This window comes from Microcaecilia unicolor, chromosome 5, assembly GCF_901765095.1.
Source record: "Microcaecilia unicolor chromosome 5, aMicUni1.1, whole genome shotgun sequence".
In the NCBI taxonomy this organism is placed as follows: Eukaryota; Metazoa; Chordata; class Amphibia; order Gymnophiona; family Siphonopidae; genus Microcaecilia; species Microcaecilia unicolor.
Window position 1 is genome coordinate 155759964 of NC_044035.1, and position 18700 is coordinate 155778663.

The 18700-nt window shown below is 42.2% G+C and overlaps 1 protein-coding gene across 1 annotated transcript in view; it reads left to right on the forward strand.

The window, feature by feature from the left end:
- The window catches only part of LOC115470365 (serine/threonine-protein phosphatase 2B catalytic subunit beta isoform-like), a 137404-nt gene that overhangs the window by 33349 nt on the left and 85355 nt on the right, over positions 1-18700 (forward strand). The window contains 2 exon segments of the mRNA XM_030203467.1: positions 1127-1238; positions 6835-6980. Of these exon segments, the coding sequence (XP_030059327.1) occupies positions 1127-1238; positions 6835-6980 (258 nt within the window).

Consider the following 18700-nt stretch of genomic DNA (forward strand, 5'->3'; position numbering starts at 1 on the left):
TGGTGCTGCCACTGCTGTCACCATTACTGCTACAGTCTTCCTGCTTTGGATGAGTGGGAGAAGGAGGATATAGGTAAGAGGGGGGACAGGAAATGTAGACATTTTGTTTTAATCATCATCTGGGATCACATGAATTTTCATTTGTTAAAGTGGAATCAGATTGAAATAAAAGTTTCCTTGTCATCTAGCAGATGAAGCCGTTACGTATGGGTTGTGTCCATCAACTAGCAGGGGGAGATAGAGAGCACTCAACTTTTCACAGTGCCTCATGGCCAGCTAGCTCCACTGCCTCTTCAGTATTCTCTATCTCCCCACGTGGTGTGGCTTGTTCCCACCCTATTTAGGGATTGCTTTGTTACATCCCATACGTAATGGCTTCATCTGCTTGATGACAAGGAAGGGAAAATTAGGTTCTTACCATGATAATTTTCTTTCCTTTAGTCATAGCAGATGAAGCCATGAGCCCTCCTTGTATGATTGTCTGTATTGCAGTGATTCTGATTTTAGGTGCTGTTCTTGTTTCCTGAAGTTATTATATTCCTTCCTTTGGGAGTCAGAAAACAGTCTTCAGGATTCTTGTTACAGTTATAGGAGGATGACTTCATTCCCTCCAGTTCATGTTTTGGGATGATGAGTTTATTCCCTCCAGGAGGATGCAAGTATTCCCTCCGTTTATACAAAGTGGAGGACGAGTTTATTCCCTCCAGGAGGCTGAGTTCATTCCCTCCTTTGTTGAGTTTATGCCCATGTTATGGGGCCATCTTTCACTGTGAGGAAAGTTCATGTTATTCCCATTGCGGTTTGCCATACTGCTTTGGAAGCTTCAAATACTGAAGAGGCAGTGGAGCTAGGTGGCCATGAGGCACTGTGAAAAGTTGAGTGCTCTCTATCTCCCCCTGCTGGTTGATGGACACAACCCATACGTAATGGCTTCATCTGCTATGACTAAAGGAAAGAAAATTATCATGGTAAGAACCTAATTTTCCCTTGAGACGCACTGCCCTAGGTCCTTATCTACTGGCATATACAGCCATGAATAGCATCTTTTTCCACTAATGAACACCGCTCTGCATGTAAAACACATCACCATTCACCAGTGTTCTGTCTTCTTTCTGTTCCCCAACAGTGTGTATTGTACCTTTGGGTCCTAAAGATTCTATATCCAAACACCTTATTTCTTTTGCGAGGTAATCATGAATGCAGGCATCTTACAGAATATTTCACCTTTAAACAGGAATGTAAGTACAAATAATTTTTTGTTCACTTTTTAACATTCAGAGAACGGTTTTGAAAGGCATGTTCAGATATAAAACAGGGTTTTTTGCACAGAAATGGGGTTTTTGAATATTGCCTACCACATACTTAAATACATTTATGTATATATAGCCAATACACACATGATTGGGCATGCATATTTAGGGAGGTGTTCTGGTAGGGTGTTGGGGGTGGACGGTACATTTTCACACATACTTTTATAATTCCAAAAAAATGCGTGCATAATTATATGTTAAAAAAAGTACTCGCACAAACAGCCAGTGTTTTTCCGAAGCTAGTTTCCAAAGGAAAATGTTTCCCTCCTGAAAATTGATATGAAGTCTGCAGGTAAAAAGTGCTCACAGACTTCAGTTTTAAGTGCAGCCAACTTGAAAGTGCTATGTACTTTCTGGTCCTGTTTTTACCCCAAACTGAAATCCGGCTGTTTGTAGATACGCTTCTAATTTTATTGCTTTCTAAATAAGTTAAGCCAAAGTGCTTTCCATAGATAAAGTGCCTACTACTACTAAGCATTTCTATAGCACTTCTAGACATATGCAGCGGTGTACATATTATATGCAGGTAATTTTTCTGTCCCTAGAGGGCTCACAATAAGTTTTGTAACTGGGGCAATGGAGGGTTAAGTGACTTGCCCAAGGTCACAAGGAGTTTGCAGTGGGAATTGAACCCAGGTTGCCAGGATGAAAGTTTGCTGCATTAACGATTAGGCTACTCCTCCCCTACAGAAGCAGACTTTTAGACTATCGCACACCTCTCCTTGGCTAAAGGTATCTATGTAAGTCAAAAGTAGTTTTTTTTTTTTTTTTAAATATCCTCTAGCTTTCACTTAAAGTACCTGAACAAAAAGCAGGTGCAAAATTGTGAGCAGTAATCAAAGTATGCACACTTTTTGTTTGATCATTGTGATAAACTCCATAGTTAAAAAAACAATCTCTGCAGCATTTGCTGAAATGTGGGTAGTTTGATTATCCACCCTTAAAGCTAAAAACATCAGCTTCTACTGAAGCATTCCTCACACAGGATCTGTGTGCCTTGTATTGATTTAGGAGCTGATGTTGCTCTTTGTGATGTATTCTTGCTGAAAGAATGGACATAATTGAATAAGATTTTTATATAAAGAAATTTGTAAATGCAGTGCACCTGATATTAAAAAACACTTGCCTCTGTAGTGTTTGCCCTATCCATGAATTTTCAACAGTGTTATACAGTGCCACTAAAAATTCTTACATTCTACCCTGACACTATCTGATTGCCCATGCCCTGCCCTGGCTTTTTGCCTAGCTCTACAGATAGCAGTATTCAACTGCTCTCCATATAGCTATGCAGTTTAATTTAGGCCAGCTCACTGCTGTCTGTAGAGCCAGTATTTGTCAGTGGTCTCTATGTATATTCATCAGTGCTGAATGTATGTAATATATTTAAACACCAAGGCCAGAGTTAAAAAAAAACAAAACAAAAAAAAACCCCAAAGCAAAACAAAAAAAACCCGCAGACTGTGGGGTGTAAATATTGACCCATGTATCTTCTGGGGTTTTCCTTTTCAAAGGCTGATATTGTGAGCAATAGTTCTGGATTTTATATTGAGCTTGCCGAAAGGGGGACTCGAGTTTGTTTTTTTGAGGAGTAAGGAATATTTTTTGGCATTACTTAATTTTATGTACTGTACTTATAAAATCTGTACCACTGATTTGCTGAATCATTCAAAGCAGTTAACTGTAAAATATTTACATCTATCAGCAGCTGTAAATTTTCTTGAATGAAAATTGTGCAGTGAGAATGGGGAGAGATCAAGAATAATAAACTTATCAAGGAATGATGAATAGACCAGGGTGGGTGTTCATGAGTGCCTATTTTGGTGTTTAAAGATGGGAACACTTATTCACTGGGTAAGTTCTTATGTTCTAAGACATCAAACAATTTTTATATGTTAGTTGAGACAATCCTTCTTACTTCAATAAGGAAACAATAAACTTCCATTTTATAACCAAATAAACTCTAATTCTATAACCAAATAATCATATGGTGGTTTAGTTTTGTCATCAAGCTACCAACAACAGTAGCATAAGATCTGGGCCACACATGTGATTCTTTCATGGTGATCCTGACCCTGCCACCAGAATCAAATCCTATAAACCAGGGACCCATCCCACCTCACACTCCCCCCCCCCCCCCCACTCACATCATATGCTCCATGTTAACAAATAACTGTAGGCCTTGTGTGGGAGCTTGTCCCATATAGGTGACCAGGTTTGTTGAAACTGCATCCAAGCTCTGGGCAAGCCCTTTTTATTTTATCTAACTGTTCCAGCTTCGTGGATACAGTTTATTTCTCCATGCAGTCATTGAGGGGGCATGTTGTTGTCTCCAGCACATTTCTGAGCAAGGAGAAAAGCTTTTTGTAATAAAATGTGTGTTCCTTTTCTTAATCCTAATGACACAAAACTGGAGAACAACTGAATGTTTGCACGCAATGGTATTCTCTTGCCCTAGACTGTAGTAAAAATAGTTCATAAACTGTTACAAAAAAGCCAAATCTTTTCACCGTCCCAAAACGTGTATTAAGGATGCTGGAGAGACTTGACATTTAGGGCATGCTGCATTATCTTCTATCTGGGCTAAGCAGACTTGATGCGGGGAAATGTACAGCCTCATAAATTTATATTGTTGCTCCTGTGAAACAGCAGAGCTTGAGTTTTGTTTTTTGTTTTTTTTCTTCATCAAAATACAAAGTCCATCTCCTGTCACCTGCTCATCTTGCATCAACCTCCCTATTCCAAGCAGATACCATTTGTTCATAGTCCCATTTGGGGCCCAAACTGCCCAGGCTAGCTTGATAAAAAGACAGGCTGGCTTTAGTGTGCCTGGCCGATATAACGTTTTGGACATAATGGGGCTCATTTTCAAAGTACTTAAATGTACAAAGTTCCATAGGTTACCATGTAACTAAGTCTAAGTGCGTTGAAATACGCCTCCAAGTCTACCATGGCCTTATTCAGAGTGCTCGCATCTAGCATACTGATATAGTGCCTGACTTGTACATATGCATACCAATCAGATGACAACTACCCTTTTTCCTTCAGAACTTCAAAGGATTTCATTCTCCCTTTCTCTATCACCAAATCTTACATAGATCGACCATTATTAGTCCATTGCTTCAAGTATGATTTATAGCATCAGGATCCAGATCCTTGTTACCCACAAAGGGGGGAGTAATATCGTCAATCATGGAGAATTTTTCAATTGTTACATAGCCAAAGCCAGCCCTGTCTCATGGATTTTAATATTGGATGCCACTTAGCGGACAACATGTTATAAGGTTTCTGGGTATGCAGATACTACAACAAATGCACTGGTACAATAAGCTGTTTCTCCAAGGTGACAGGAGTGAAATGCTGCATATTTTTTTATCCCGTCCACCAAGTGTATCATAATGCATGCTGCATTATATCTGTGCAAAACAGGAAGCACCAAACTATCTCTCCCCATGGTCATGGACAACTGGTGCATAGTGGCCCTTATTTTTTTCGTCCACAAAAATTTTTGTAATAGCTTATAAAAACACTTTACATCTCATATTAGTCATATACATTGGAAATGTCTGCAGCACATGTAGCCGCTTTGGAGAAAGAACCATCTTATAAAGTGCTATTCGCCCCTGTAGACTCAAAAGATAATGAAGACCACAATTTCAACACATCTATAAACTTTTTCAGTAGTACAGTAAAGTTTTTAAAGTAAGCATTGGCCACATTCTTAATTAAATATATTTCCAAATAATTAAGTTTATTATCCACTTTTTTAATTTTCGTATGAATATCCCCTATAGGCACAGCCTCTGATTTGTCCAGATTAAGAGTTGGACCACACAATGCTGTTTTACCAATTGCAGCACTCTAGTCGAAAGCAGTCTGGGCTGAGTGACCACCAAGAGCACGTTGTCTGCAAAAGTCATGCATTTCACCTCCTCCCTAATGACCGTCAGGCCCTGTACATTGCGATCAGCCCTTATTCTGATGGATTCCTCTAGCCAAGGATAAAAATCAGAAAGAAAGCCATTTACCAACACCACTGAGGCAGGATTCATGTATAATACTTAATTATGTCCACGAAGGAATCCCCATGCCCTTACTTATCCAGAAGCTTGAATAAATAATCCCAGTGCACACAATCAAATGCTTTTTAAATGTCTAAACTGACCAAAAGAGCTGGGTGCCCCCCCTCCGGTAGCTCTATGGCCCATTGCTGCCATGACCCTCCTACCATGTTCTACTGCCTGCCTATTTTGAGCAAAATCCTTCTGATCTTTGTGTATTATATCCGACAGCAATTTAGCCAGTCTTGTTTCCAAAATGTTTACCATGAGCTTAAGTTCAAAACTAAACAATGATATAGGTCTATAGGAATCTAGCAATAATGAATTCCTACCAGGTTCAGGCAACACTGTAGTTGTGTGGAATGATTTGCAAGGACTTATTCATGCACGCTTGTTCAAAATATGCTTCCAGAGGCAGAGATATATGCTCATTTGTGGCAAATTCAGGAAAGACACATCATCTACATGCTTTTGCAAATCTTTTTGACACTGGTAGAGTGTTTTAAAGTACTGAGAAAATAAAGAGGTTATTTGAATTTTATCTGTAATCATTTTACCATTATGAGTTTTCCCTCTACAGAACTTTCTATGCCTTTCCAGGGATGTACTAAATGGGCAGGAAGTTTACCATTATGATTCCCAAATTGATATAATTTATGCATATAGAATAGTCTGGACTTAACAGTCTTCTCATGCACTTTAATATTCAGTGCCACCATAGCAACTTATAAATTATCTCTAGTTTCCTGATTCTAGAGGTAATCCAACACCGCTTGCACTTTTTAACTTTTTTTTTTCCAAATACAACAATTCCTTGGCAAGCTGTTTTCTCTTTCTGGCTACGTATGCTGTTGTTTCCCCTCTATGGACAGCTTTCACCGTCTCCCAGAACAAGATGGGAGCAGTGTGCTAAGCTTAATAACTCATTAACCATAAACAACCAGCCCAGCCTATCCCCAGCACAGGCTGTTTTGAAAGGGGGAGTTTTCAAGGATAAACCCTGATTTACCAAAAGAAATCCCTTTAAAAATTGTCCTCTTAATATGGACAGTTATTTAGTTTGGAAAGTAGTTGTAGGTTTTTTGTTTTGTTTGTTTTTAATTTCGTTTTAAATACTTTCCAGTCTGAGAAGAAATCTGATACAGTATAGTCTATAGGGATTCAGTCTGTACCTTCAGATTTGTTCTGTCTCCATCTGCTGGTCAAGAGGACAGTCTCATGGTTTGGTCTGTTATGGTGGAACTGTAAAAATTTGCTTATTAGGTAGGATCATGGAGTTCTATAGTTGAATATTCTGGTACTCCTTTTACTAGTTAGTAGGCCACATGCATCTCGTCTCATGCTTATTTTGATAAGAGCACTGCAGAAGTAAAGTAAGTCACATAAAGATCAATTGTGCTGAAGAGAGTGAAAAAAAAAAGGTTGTCTGTCATAGTTTTTAATACTTTATTTTATCTCCTTTGTAGGTAAAATCAAGTATTCAGAACGCGTCTATGAGGCGTGCATGGAAGCCTTTGATTGCCTTCCCCTTGCTGCACTATTAAACCAGCAGTTCCTGTGTGTACATGGTGGGCTTTCCCCAGAGATCCACATGCTAGATGATATTAGAAGAGTGAGTAGCGAAAATGTATTTGTTTTTATTCTGCAGCTTTCAGGACTTGTCAGAAATCTTCTGGCAGGTGAATTAATTCTTGTTTGCTGTTCTTGTAGTGAAGAGATAAAGAATCCTGCATTTTATGCCATCAGACACCTGAACCCATGGATGGGTAAGAGGTAAACATGAGATTACCATTGCACAGCTGTTAAAGTTATTCCATCTTACAGCCTTATTCAGATACAGCTGAAGCTTAATAGTGGATTTAGATTTTAGGTTTGTTTAATTACTTACACTTTCCAAATCCAAGCTCAAGGCAATTTACAAACAGGTGCACAAGTTATTTCTCTGTCTAAGTGGGCTTCAATGTAAGTTGTAGCTAAGGTGATTGGAGAGTGAAGTAACTTGCTCAGTGGAAGAAGTAGAATTTGAATCCTGGCCTCCCTAGTTATCGGCATGTTGCTCCAATTCTGGCCACAAGTTCTGCCACTTTGCCCTTTGTATTTTATAAAGACACATAGATACCTATGTATCTTTATAAAATAGCCTCAAAATAGGCATCTAGTTGGGCTGTATACAGAGGTGACTTGTTATAAAATTATCCTCTCAAAGTGAATCAAAAGAAGTGTGCAGAGAAACACCCAGATCTGCAGGCCAGATCTACATTCCCCACTAAAAGTGAAGGAGAATAGGTTTTGGTCCAAGTTTTGAATTTGTTGTAAGAGCTCTCACCCCTTAACTTGTGGGTAGAGAGTTCAAAGTGAGAGAAGCATATAACAAAACAAAGTGTCATCTTTGATCTGATTTTCAAATGTGCAGGGGCAAATACAAGATTGCTATGTGAAGATCTAAGAGAGTGTGGTGGTGGTGGGGGGGGGGGGGGGGGTAGAGGGATTGAGTAGTGGCAGCATATAAAATGGTAGGCCAGTGAAACAGCTGCAGTGAATTAACATGAGGATTTTGTATTTATTATTATAGATTTTGTATTATTGCTGCTCATTCAATAGTGGAGTGATGTCAGATTTTTTTTAGGACCAAGCAGAAGCTTTATTTCAATGTTCTGGATGAGCTGAAGATATTTTGATTTACAAGTGTAAAACTGTCAGAGGTAGATACAGTAGTCAATGTGAAAGCATGGTAGTGGATCAAAGGACACAGTGCATTTTAGTTGTCAAAAAGGCATTACAGAACATATCTTTCTATAGGCAATCAGAGGGGCAGATATTCAGCCAGTGGCGGTCAGTGTTGTTTTGGCTACTGCCAGCATAATCCTTGGATATTATGCTGGGCCATGTCTGGGCACTGACGTTGAATATTTAGGCATACATGGCCAATTAAAATTTATGCACTTAAGTGCGATATTCAGTATAAGATGAGCTGCATAAAGATAGGGGTGTATTTTATATGGTCCTATTTATGCAGTTACCTTTTGCGATTAAGTGCTGAATATTGGCACTTAACACACAAAGTCAAGTGGTCTGCAAGGTCCAGAACAGCAGAAAACAAAAGGAGACCCACGTGGTGAACCCCCCCCCCCCCCCCCCAATTTATTCAGCGCATAAGTACATAAGCACTGCCATGCTGGGAAAAGACCAAAGGTCCATCAAGCCCAGCACTCCGTCTCCGACAGCGGCCAATCCAGGCCCCAAGAACCTGGCAAAATCCCAAAATTTAATAACGATCAATGGACTTTTCCTTCAGGAATCTGTCCAGACCCCCTTTAAACTCAGCAAGGCCAGCTACCGTCACTACCTTCTCCGGCAATGAGATACATAAAAACAGCATAGAACTTTTCTGTAACCGCCCAACATGGCCACGTTTTGCCCTCTCAAGAACTGCGTCTGGGGCTTAACATAAAACTGTAAAATATATTATCTGATGGCCTTTTGTGTATTTAATATAAGAAAACTACAACTTAATACACCTTAAATGTGTGAAACGACTAAAAGCAACAGCAATTCATTCATAGGTAGAAAAAAAAACAGTGTTACAATACCCAGCAGGAGCAGTCCAATTTTTTCCCTATCTGGTTAGTGCTAAAAAAAATATAAATGATTAAAAAGATCCCACAGAGATCACGTGACACCATGCTGGAGAGAGGACATTGAGTCCATGCTGGCCTGCTGCCCTGCTCAATGAAACCCTGATTTTTCAGCTCTAATTGCTCCCTCTGGTCTCGGAGTGTGACCAGCTGACAGCATTGGTGTTGGACATCTATGGTTTCCGATTCTGAGGTAATGGGGACTAAGGCAGCCTGCTGAGACATGCCCTGCTCGAGAGTGCTGGAGGACAAGATGACAGCGCCTCGCAACCCCACAGGGCAGACACAGAGTTCAGCATGGGTTGCGGAGGTGGTGGCAGAGGTGTGGTGATAGTAATGGAGGCCATGCTAAACAAACACTTCCAACCACTCCAGGAGGAATGAGGCATGGAGTTTGCCCAATATTAGGCTCATACGTCCGATGCACACCTGCAGAAGGCCATGGAGGACTGTCGGGACAAGTTGGAGGACCTGGAGAATTGTTCCCGGAGGAGCAATCTGCGTTTTGTTCAGCTCCCGGAATCTATCAAAGATGCAGAATTGGATTTACTGAAGTCTGGCTCCTCAGAGAACTGGCCCTCCCTGTGCGTCATGGGCCCATGTGAGTGGAACGGGCCCATAGATTGGAGTCCCTACAGTTGGTGAATGAGCGTCCTAGAGCGGTAATAATAAAGCTGCTGAATTTCGTCCATAAGTCACTCATTTCACAGGTTCTGCGCAAAGGTTAAGCTCTTTCCAACAACGGGAAAAAAAAATTTGTGCTTTCAGGATTACTCAGTGTATGTGGTGGCATAGCGGAGGGCATTTGTGCCTTTATACACTAAACTCTTTGAAAACCACATTCGTTTTGCTTTGCTTTATCCTGCACGCCTGCGCATCCACCTTCAAAATCGAGTGCAGATTTTTGAGACCATGGACACTGTGCAAGCTTTTATGAGTGGTCTTGCTCTCGAAGCTGTGCCTTTCGGTGTTCAAGAATTGGTACCGAGTCGGTGAGCTGGAAGTCTAGAATCACTTTCTGTTGTTTGTTTTGTTGGTGGATGCGTACATATATTTTGGGAGGCTGCCCCCTCTTCCCCCCCCCCCTTAACTTTTTTTCTCTTTCTTGCTCTTCATTTCAACCTTTAAGAAATCAATGAACTGGGTTGGCCTTGAGGAGCCTGTGATGGAGACCAGCAGCCTGTGATATCTTGCTGATGCCTCACCCTCAGCGGATGGGGAGGGCTAACTTAATAGCCGGTGCTACCTCCTCCAAGGGAGCCCTTGTGCTACCTTGGAGGAGGGAGGTCTCCTAGAAGGAGAGCATCACCCTGGTGAGCACTCCTGTAGCCAGGACCTGCCCACCAGGGGATATACTATCCTCTTGCACCGAGGATATGTCTCCAAGTTCTGCCCAGGAAGGAAAGGTTAGGACAGCTGTTGTAGTTGGTGATTCAATCATTAGGCACCGAGGATATGTCTCCAAGTTCTGCCCAGGAGGGAAGGGTTAGGACATTGTTGAAGTTGGTGATTAAATCATTAGGCATACAGATAGCTGGGTGGCTGGTGGACTTGAGGATCGCCTGGTGACTTGCCTGCCTGGTGCGAAGGTGGCAGACCTCATGCATCAACTGGATAGGATTTTAGATAGTGCTGGGGAGGAGTCGGCTGCCTTGGTACATGTGGGTACCAATAACATAGGAAAATGTGGGAGAGAGGTTCTGGAAGCCAAATTTAGGCTCTTAGGTAGAAAGCTCAAATCCAGAACCTCTAGGGTAGCATTTTCTGAAGTGCTACCCGTTCCATGCGCAGGGCCCAAGAGACGGGCAGAGCTCTGGAGTCTCAATGTGTGGATGAGATGATGGTGCAGGGAGGAGGGCTTTAGATTTGTTAGGGACAACATTCTGGGGAAGGGGGAGCCTATTCCAAAAGGATGGGCTCTGCCTTAACCAGGGTGGGACCAGGCTGCTGACATCAGCATTTAAAAAGGAGGTAGAGCAGCTTTTAAATTAGAAACTGGGGGAAGGCTGAGAGTTGGTCAAAAGCGCATGGTTCGGGATAAGGTATCTTTCAAAGTTATCACCAAAACAGGGAAGATAAGGTATCCCAATAGTGAGGCTGCAAAAGAGACTGTAGTAGATCAGGTGTCCTTAAATAAAAATAAAAATCAGACAAAAGATTGCAAATTAATACTGTCAAGTACTGAGCATGATGTAAATAGGAACAACAAATATAGTTTCAAATGTCTATATGCGAATGCCAGAAGCCTAAGAATTAAGATGGGAAAGTTAGAATATATTGCACTAAATTAAAAATGAGATATAATAGACATCTCTGAGACCTGGTGGAAGGAAGATAACCAGTGGGATACTGTCATACCGGGGTACAAATTATAATGTAGTGATAGGGTGGATCGAATTGGTGGAGGGGTAGCATTGTATGTTAAGGAGGGCCTTGAATCAAATAGATTGAAAATTCTGCAGGAAACAAAACACATTTTGGAATCACTATGGATTGAAATTCCATGCGTAAAGGGGAAAAGGACAGTGATAGAAGTATACTACCGTCCGCCTGGCCAGGATGAACAGACGGATATAGAAATGTTAAAGGAAATTAGGGACGCAAACAAACTGTGCAACAGAATAATAATGGGTGATTTCAATTACCCTGATATTGACTGGGTAAATGTAATATCAGAGCATACTAGGGAGGTAAAATTCCTTGACGAAATCAAGGACTGCTTTATGGAGCAGCTGGTACAGCAGCCGACAAGAGAAGGAAAAATTCTAGACCTAGTCCTTAGTGAAGCGCATGATCTGATGCGGGAGGTAATGGGTGCTGGGTCTGCTTGATAACAATGATCATAATATGATCAGATTTGATATTAGCTTTGTAGTAAATATACGCAGAAAATCCAATACATTAGCGTTTAACTTTCAAAAAGGAGACTATGAGGCATATTTTCAAAGCACTTTGGGAAGCTAAGTTCCATAGGTTTCTATGGAACTTTGGAAGGCTAAGTGCTTTGAAAATGAGCCTCTATATGATAAAATAAGAAGAACGGTGAAAAAAAAAGCTGGATGCTGTTCAAAAATACCATCCTGGAAGCCCAGGCCAAATATATTCCATGTATTAAAAAAGGAGGACTGAAGACTTAAAAAGTGAGGTGAAGGAAGCTATTAGAGCTAAAAGAAAATCCTTCAGAAAATGGAAGAAGGAACCGACTGAAAATAATAAAAATCCTGCATAAGGCATGTCGAGTCAAAGCTCTGATAAGGAAGGCAAAGAGAGACTTTGAAAAAAAGATTGCACTGGAGGCAAACACACATAGTAAAGATGTTGTTAGGTGTTATAAAAGCAGGAAGCCAGCAAAAGAATCGGTTGGCCTGCTAGCTGACCGAGGGGTAAATGGGACAATCAGGGAAGACAAAGCCATAGTGAAGAGATTAAATGAATTCCCTGCACCGAGGAAGATTTGGGAGAGAATACCGATGCCAGAAATGGTATTCAAAGCTGACGAGTCGGAGGAACTGAATGAGATCTCTATAAACCTGGAGGATGTAATGGGACAAATTGAAGAGTAGCAAATCTCCTGGACCGGATGGTATCCATCCCAGAGTACTGATAGAATTGAAAAATGAACTTGTGGAACTATTGTTAGTAGTATGTAATTTATCTTTAAGAAGTGGAAGATTGGAGCGTGTCCAATGTAATGCCAATTTTTAAAAAAGGTTCCAGAGGAGATCCGGGAAATTATAGACCGGTGAGCTTGACGTCGGTGCCGTGCAAAATGGTAGAGACTATTATAAAGAACAAAATTACAGAGCATATTCAAAAGCATGGATTAATGAGACAAAGCCAACATGGATTTAGTGAAGGGAAATCTTGCCTCACCAACCTATTACATTTCTTTGAAGGGGTGAACAAACGTACTACAACTACTTATCATTTCTAAAGCATGTGAGCCGGTTGATGTTGTGTATCTGGATTTTCAAAAGGTGTCTGACAAAGTACCTCATGAAAGACTCCAGAGGAAATTGGAGAGTCATGGGATAGGAGTTAGGTGTCCTATTGTAGATTAAAAACTGGTTAAAAGATAGAAAGCAGAGAGTAGGGGTTATATGGTCAGTATTCTCAATGGATAAGGGTAGATAGTGTGGTTTCTCAGGGGTCTGTGGTAGGACTGTTGCTTTTTAACATATTTATAAATGATCTACAGATGAGAGTAACTAGTGAGGTAATTAAATTTGTTGACAACACAAAGTTATTCAAAGTTTTTAAATCGCAAGAGGATTGTGAAAAATTACAGGAGGACCTTATGAGACTAGGACTGGGCGTCTAAATGGCAGATGACGTTTAATGTGAGCAAGTGCAATGTGATGGATGTGGAAAAGAGGAACCCGAATTATAGCTACATAATGCAAGGTTCCATGTTAGGAGTCACGTGCCAAGAGAGGGATCAAGGTGTTTTTGTTGGTGATACGTTGAAACCTTCTGCTCAATGTGCTGCAGCGACTAAGAAAGCAAATAGAATGTTAGGTATTATTAGGAAAGGAATGGAAAACAAAATGAGGATGTTATAATGCTTTTGTATCGCTCCATGGTGCGACCACAGCTTGAATATTGTGTTCAATTCTGGTTGCCGCATCTGAAAAAAGATGTAGTGGAATTAGAAAAGGTGCAGAGAAGGGTGACGAAAATGATAAAGGGGATGGGACAACTTCCCTATGAGGAAAGGCTGAAGCGGCTAGGGCTCTTCAGCTTGGAGAAAAGACGGCTGAGGGGAGATATGATAGAGGTCTATAAAATAATGAGTGGAGTGGAAAGGGTAGACGTGACGCGTCTGTTTATTCTTTCCAAAACTACTAGGGCATTCGATGAAGCTACAAAGTAGTACATTTAAAACTAATCAGAGAAACTTTTTCGTCACTCAACGTGTAATTAAACTCTGGAATTCGTTGCCAGAGAATGTGGTAAAGGCGGTTAGCTTAGTGGGGTTTAAAAAAAGGTTTGGACGGCTTCCTAAAGGAAAAGTCCATAGACCATTATTAAAATGGACTTGGGGAAAACCCACTGCTTATTTCTGGGATAAGCAGCATAAAATGTTTTGTACTATTTTGGGATCTTGCCAGGTATTTGTGACCTGGATTGGCCACCGTTGGAAACAGGATGCTGGGCTTGATGGACATGTTCTGTCCCAGTATAGGGAAATGGGACTTGATAATACCGCCTTTCTGAGGTTTTTGCAACTACATTCAAAGCGGTTTACATGTATTCAGGTATTTATTTTGTACCAGGGGCAATGGAGGGTTAAGTGACTTGCCCAGAGTCACAAGGAGCTGCAGTGGGAATCGAACTCAGTTCCCCAGGCTCAAAGTCCACTGCACTAACCACTAGGCTACTCCTCCAATACTTTTGTACTTTTTATTTTTGTTGACACTTTTTTTTTTGGTGCAATCTCAGTGACTAGGCTGGAGTGGAAGGATATGAAGGAGTTGGTGGGGAGGGAGGTTGGGGAAGCCCGAGTGTTTATTTTCTCCCACTTCAGCAGTGAATGGACATATTCCTCCTTATGAAGAGTGGCCTCCCTATGGGGATTGGGGGCTTAGCCATACCTTGGTTGGCTCGGGGGTTCTTTGGGGGGTAGGTGTTTTATATGACTGCCCACTATGTGGGGTCTGTGATTTCTTTGGGTGTCTGTTTGGGTCGGGGTAGGGAGGAGGGGGATGGGGATTTGGTGGGTGGGGTGGAATGTTCAGGGTTTCAGAAAAGTGAGTGTTTTTTGAGCATCTGCCCAGGCAAGCGTCTTTTAACAGGCCTGTTTGGAGGGTTTTGGGGGAGGCTGTAGACTAGGACAGCCTCCCAATTTTTACTATTTATAGATCCTTTTCGCATGCCTCTTTTCTATGGCATCCCCATTAAGAGGTATCAGATATTGCATCAGCTCCAGCTTAATAAAGCAGACATGGCTGTTCTGCAGGAAATGCTCTGTCAGCTTCAGAGACTGCAAAGTTAAAACAATGGAGGGTTGGGGAGTGTATAGCTGCCCCTGCTAGGGGGAAGAAGGGTGGGGTAGCTATTCTTCGTAAAGGTGTGGTGGATTGCTTCCCGATCTGGAGAGTAATTATGTAATTAGTCGGATGTCGGTAGCAAGGAGAGAGATGGTGCTGTGCAGTCTTTATTCCCCCAGTACTTTTGATAGAAGGTTTTACAGGCGAATAACCAGGCATTTGCTCACCTATAGTACTTATCCCTTAGTAGTAGGTGGAGACTTTGACTCAGTTTGGGACTCTGACCTTGATAAATCCCAAATGCTAAATAGTAGTAGTAGTAGTAGTAATCCTAGGAAGGAGACTGTGAATAGGAGTCACAGTTTAATCTGGTGGGTGCTCCACCTGACTGACAGGGATTATAGCCACCTCTCTTGGGCCCACTCAACCCAATCCCGTATTGACTCCCTCCTTTTTTCTGCATTTCTGTTTTCTGAGATCTCACGAACGGAAATAGTTTCCTACATGATCTTGGATCATGGCAAGTTTGGGTGGATTGACAGCCCTCTGGGGCCCAGGGGGCTGGTTCTAGATGGGTTTTTCCCCTTGCACACTATTATAGTGTGGGGTTTTGAGAGAAGCCCTTACAATGCTGGAGGGATTATAAGAATCATAATGGGGAGTATGAGCATGACCCCTTGATTCATTGGGGTGCCGCCAAGGCAGTCCTTAGGGAGGAGATTATTAGTTATGCCAGTCGTATTTGGGGAACCCGAAATAGAGAGATCTTGCATTTAGAGAACCAGTTGAAGTACGATCATCAACATTATGGGAAGTCCCATCTCGGGGCTCATAGGCAACAAGTTCTGGAAACCCAGGCTGCACTGAATGAACTGCTTCATGCCAGAGCAGTTAAGTCCGTTAGCTTATTATGAATATTGTCTCTCTCGCTTTGGTAATAAGGGGGGAGGCTGGTTTCTGGCCACTTGATTCAGCAGAAAGAAACTACTAAGCAAGTATTGGAACTTAAAACACCAACTGAACAGAGTCCGGTCTGACATGGAGATCTGCAGAATTTTTCAGCACTATTATCAACAGCTTTATGCCTCTCATCTGGATGAAGGGCTGGATGGCCATTTGTATCTGGATGGCCAGGTATTACCTAGATTTGAGGCCTCTGAGTTGGAGAGTTTAAATGCACTCATTCATCCTAACGAGGTGATTGTCGTGATTCAGCAGAGCCCCTTAATGAAAAGCCCCAGGAGAGGATGGTTTTCATATGGAATTTTATAAACTGTTGGGAGAAGAGGTGGTGGTGTCGCCTCTTGCAAATGTTTTCCTCTTATGGTGGAGGTGGAGGCTGTTTCGCCGGAGCAAAACACTGCACGGATAGTGGTCTTGCCAAAACCGGGGAAAGATCTTCTTTCTCGTTCTTCTAGGTGTATTTCCCTTTTAAATGTTGAAGTGAAAATCCTGGCAAAGATTTTGGCCAACAGGCTTGCGTGGATCTTATCTGCCTTAATTCATGATGCAAAGGTGGGGTTTGTGAAGGGCCACATGGTAGCAGAAACCTTTGGAGGATATTAGTATCCTTGGATCAACGCGACAGAAATGATATTCCCTCTGTTGATCAGCTTCAATGCCGAAAAGGCTTTCAATTGTGTGAACTGGGAGTTCCTTTTTGCTACTCTGGAGGCCTATGGTTTCTAGGGACGTTTTGTGTCCGCGGTGAGAGCCCTATATTCCTCATCTCATGCTAAAATTCTTCTTAATAGCTGAGTCAGATTTTTTTCCCCATTGTATGAGGTACACGTAAGGGGTGCCCTTTATCCCCCCTGTTATTCATACTAACTTTGGAAACCCCTGCTTCATGATATACAAGGATTGCCAGATGTCCGGGGGATATGGTGTGGCCCCTACCATTTTAATTTGGCAGCTTTCACAGATAACATTCTGGTCCATGTATCTCAGCCGCAGCATTTTTGGCGGCTTTGCTGATAATTGTGAGTGAATATGGGGATTATGCAGGTTTTCACCTGAATCTGGAAAAATCAGAGGCTGTTCCTTCTTCGGAACAGTTTGGCCGCCGGTGGGATTCTCGGTTTCCTTTGCGGTGGAAGGATTCCCATTTTATTTATATGGGCATACAACTGGCAGTGGATGCTCCCTCCATCTATACTCTTAATGTAACTCATGCAACGGTGCTTGGACAGCTGGAGGGATCTGCCATTGTCGCTGACGGGATGTATAGCCCTCAGTATGGTGATACTGCCTTGGTGGCTTTACATTCTCCAAACACTTCCACTTTATCACCTTTGAAAGGACTATCGTATTCTGGTTCACTTGATCACCAAATTTTGTTGGGCTTATCGAAGACCCCAAGTTAAGTTTTCTCTCTTGAATGGGGGGTTGGGATTGGGAATGCCTAATTTACATCTACAATCTGGCCCGTCTCCTCTGTTATCTATGGGACTTGGATGCATGGGAGATCCTATTTCACACCTTTAGATATTGAGTGGGTCCATTATGCTTCCTTTTCCTTTTTTTTTCTTTACTGCATGACGCCAGCTCTCAGATACCTCATCAGTATAGAGGAGGGGACTGTTGCTTCCCCCTTTGCGGCCTGTTTGGCGGGTTTTGATCTGGAGCCTGGGGGTGATTCTATGGTGACAGATTAGCTGCCAATTCGGAGGAATGTTTCCTTTCTGCCGGGTCAGGATAGTATTATATTTCGGTTATGGGAGTGTCAGGGAGTGACTAAATTAGAGCATTTGTTGGGCGAGGAGGGTACTTTTCTTATGAAGTGCTATAGCAAGTAATAGGGTAGCATGGGGAAATCATTTTGCCTATTGTCAAATTAAGCACTATGTGACCTCCTTAGCGGCGCCTTAGCTTCAACAGTGCATGGGAGTGAAATTGCAGGGGTTTTTTTATACCAGCTTTGAGAGTGAGATTAGTGTTTCGGGAGCCTATATGGCCTTGTTGGGGTTGGATCATTCTAGGGACCTGCAAGATGTATGGGAGAGGTGGGCTTGTGATTTGGGGTGTGATTTTAATGGACTGGGCTTTGGTTACCAACATACGAGGGATCCCCGCACTTACTAGGTGCACCTGGTTGCAGGAGAGCTACTACCGTGTCCTCTTGAGGGCTTGTGCTCAAACACACTTGGGTGAGGGAAGCCCCGTCACCTCTTTGTGTGAAGTGCACTACCGAGGACAATTCCTTTATCCGTGCCCTCTGGGTGTGCCCTTCGATACAGTGATTTTGGACTGAACTTGGTGCTTGTTTTTCCTCTGTTTTTTTCATTTGTACCCCGCGCTTTCCCACTCATGGCAGGCTCAATGCGGCTTACATGGGGCAATGGAGGGTTAAGTGACTTGCCCAGAGTCACAAGGAGTTGCCTGTGCCTGAAGTGGGAATTAAACTCAGTTCCTCAGTTCCCCAGGACCAAAGTCCACCACCCTAACCACTAGGCCACTCCTCCACTCCATGTCTAGTAGCGCGGAAGTGTATTCTGCATTATTGGACTTCCTCTGATCCTCCTAATTTTTGGCACTGGAGAAATCAAATCCATCTTCTGGCAATATGGGAGGCCAGGGATTCTAGAGGCTTGCCAAAAAGGAAAGGAAGATATTAACAGATTTGGTCACAATACCTGCAAACTTTGTCTCCCTGAGGCCGGGGTATGGTCCCGAATGTATTGTGAGCTAGTGCATTTTGAGGGTGG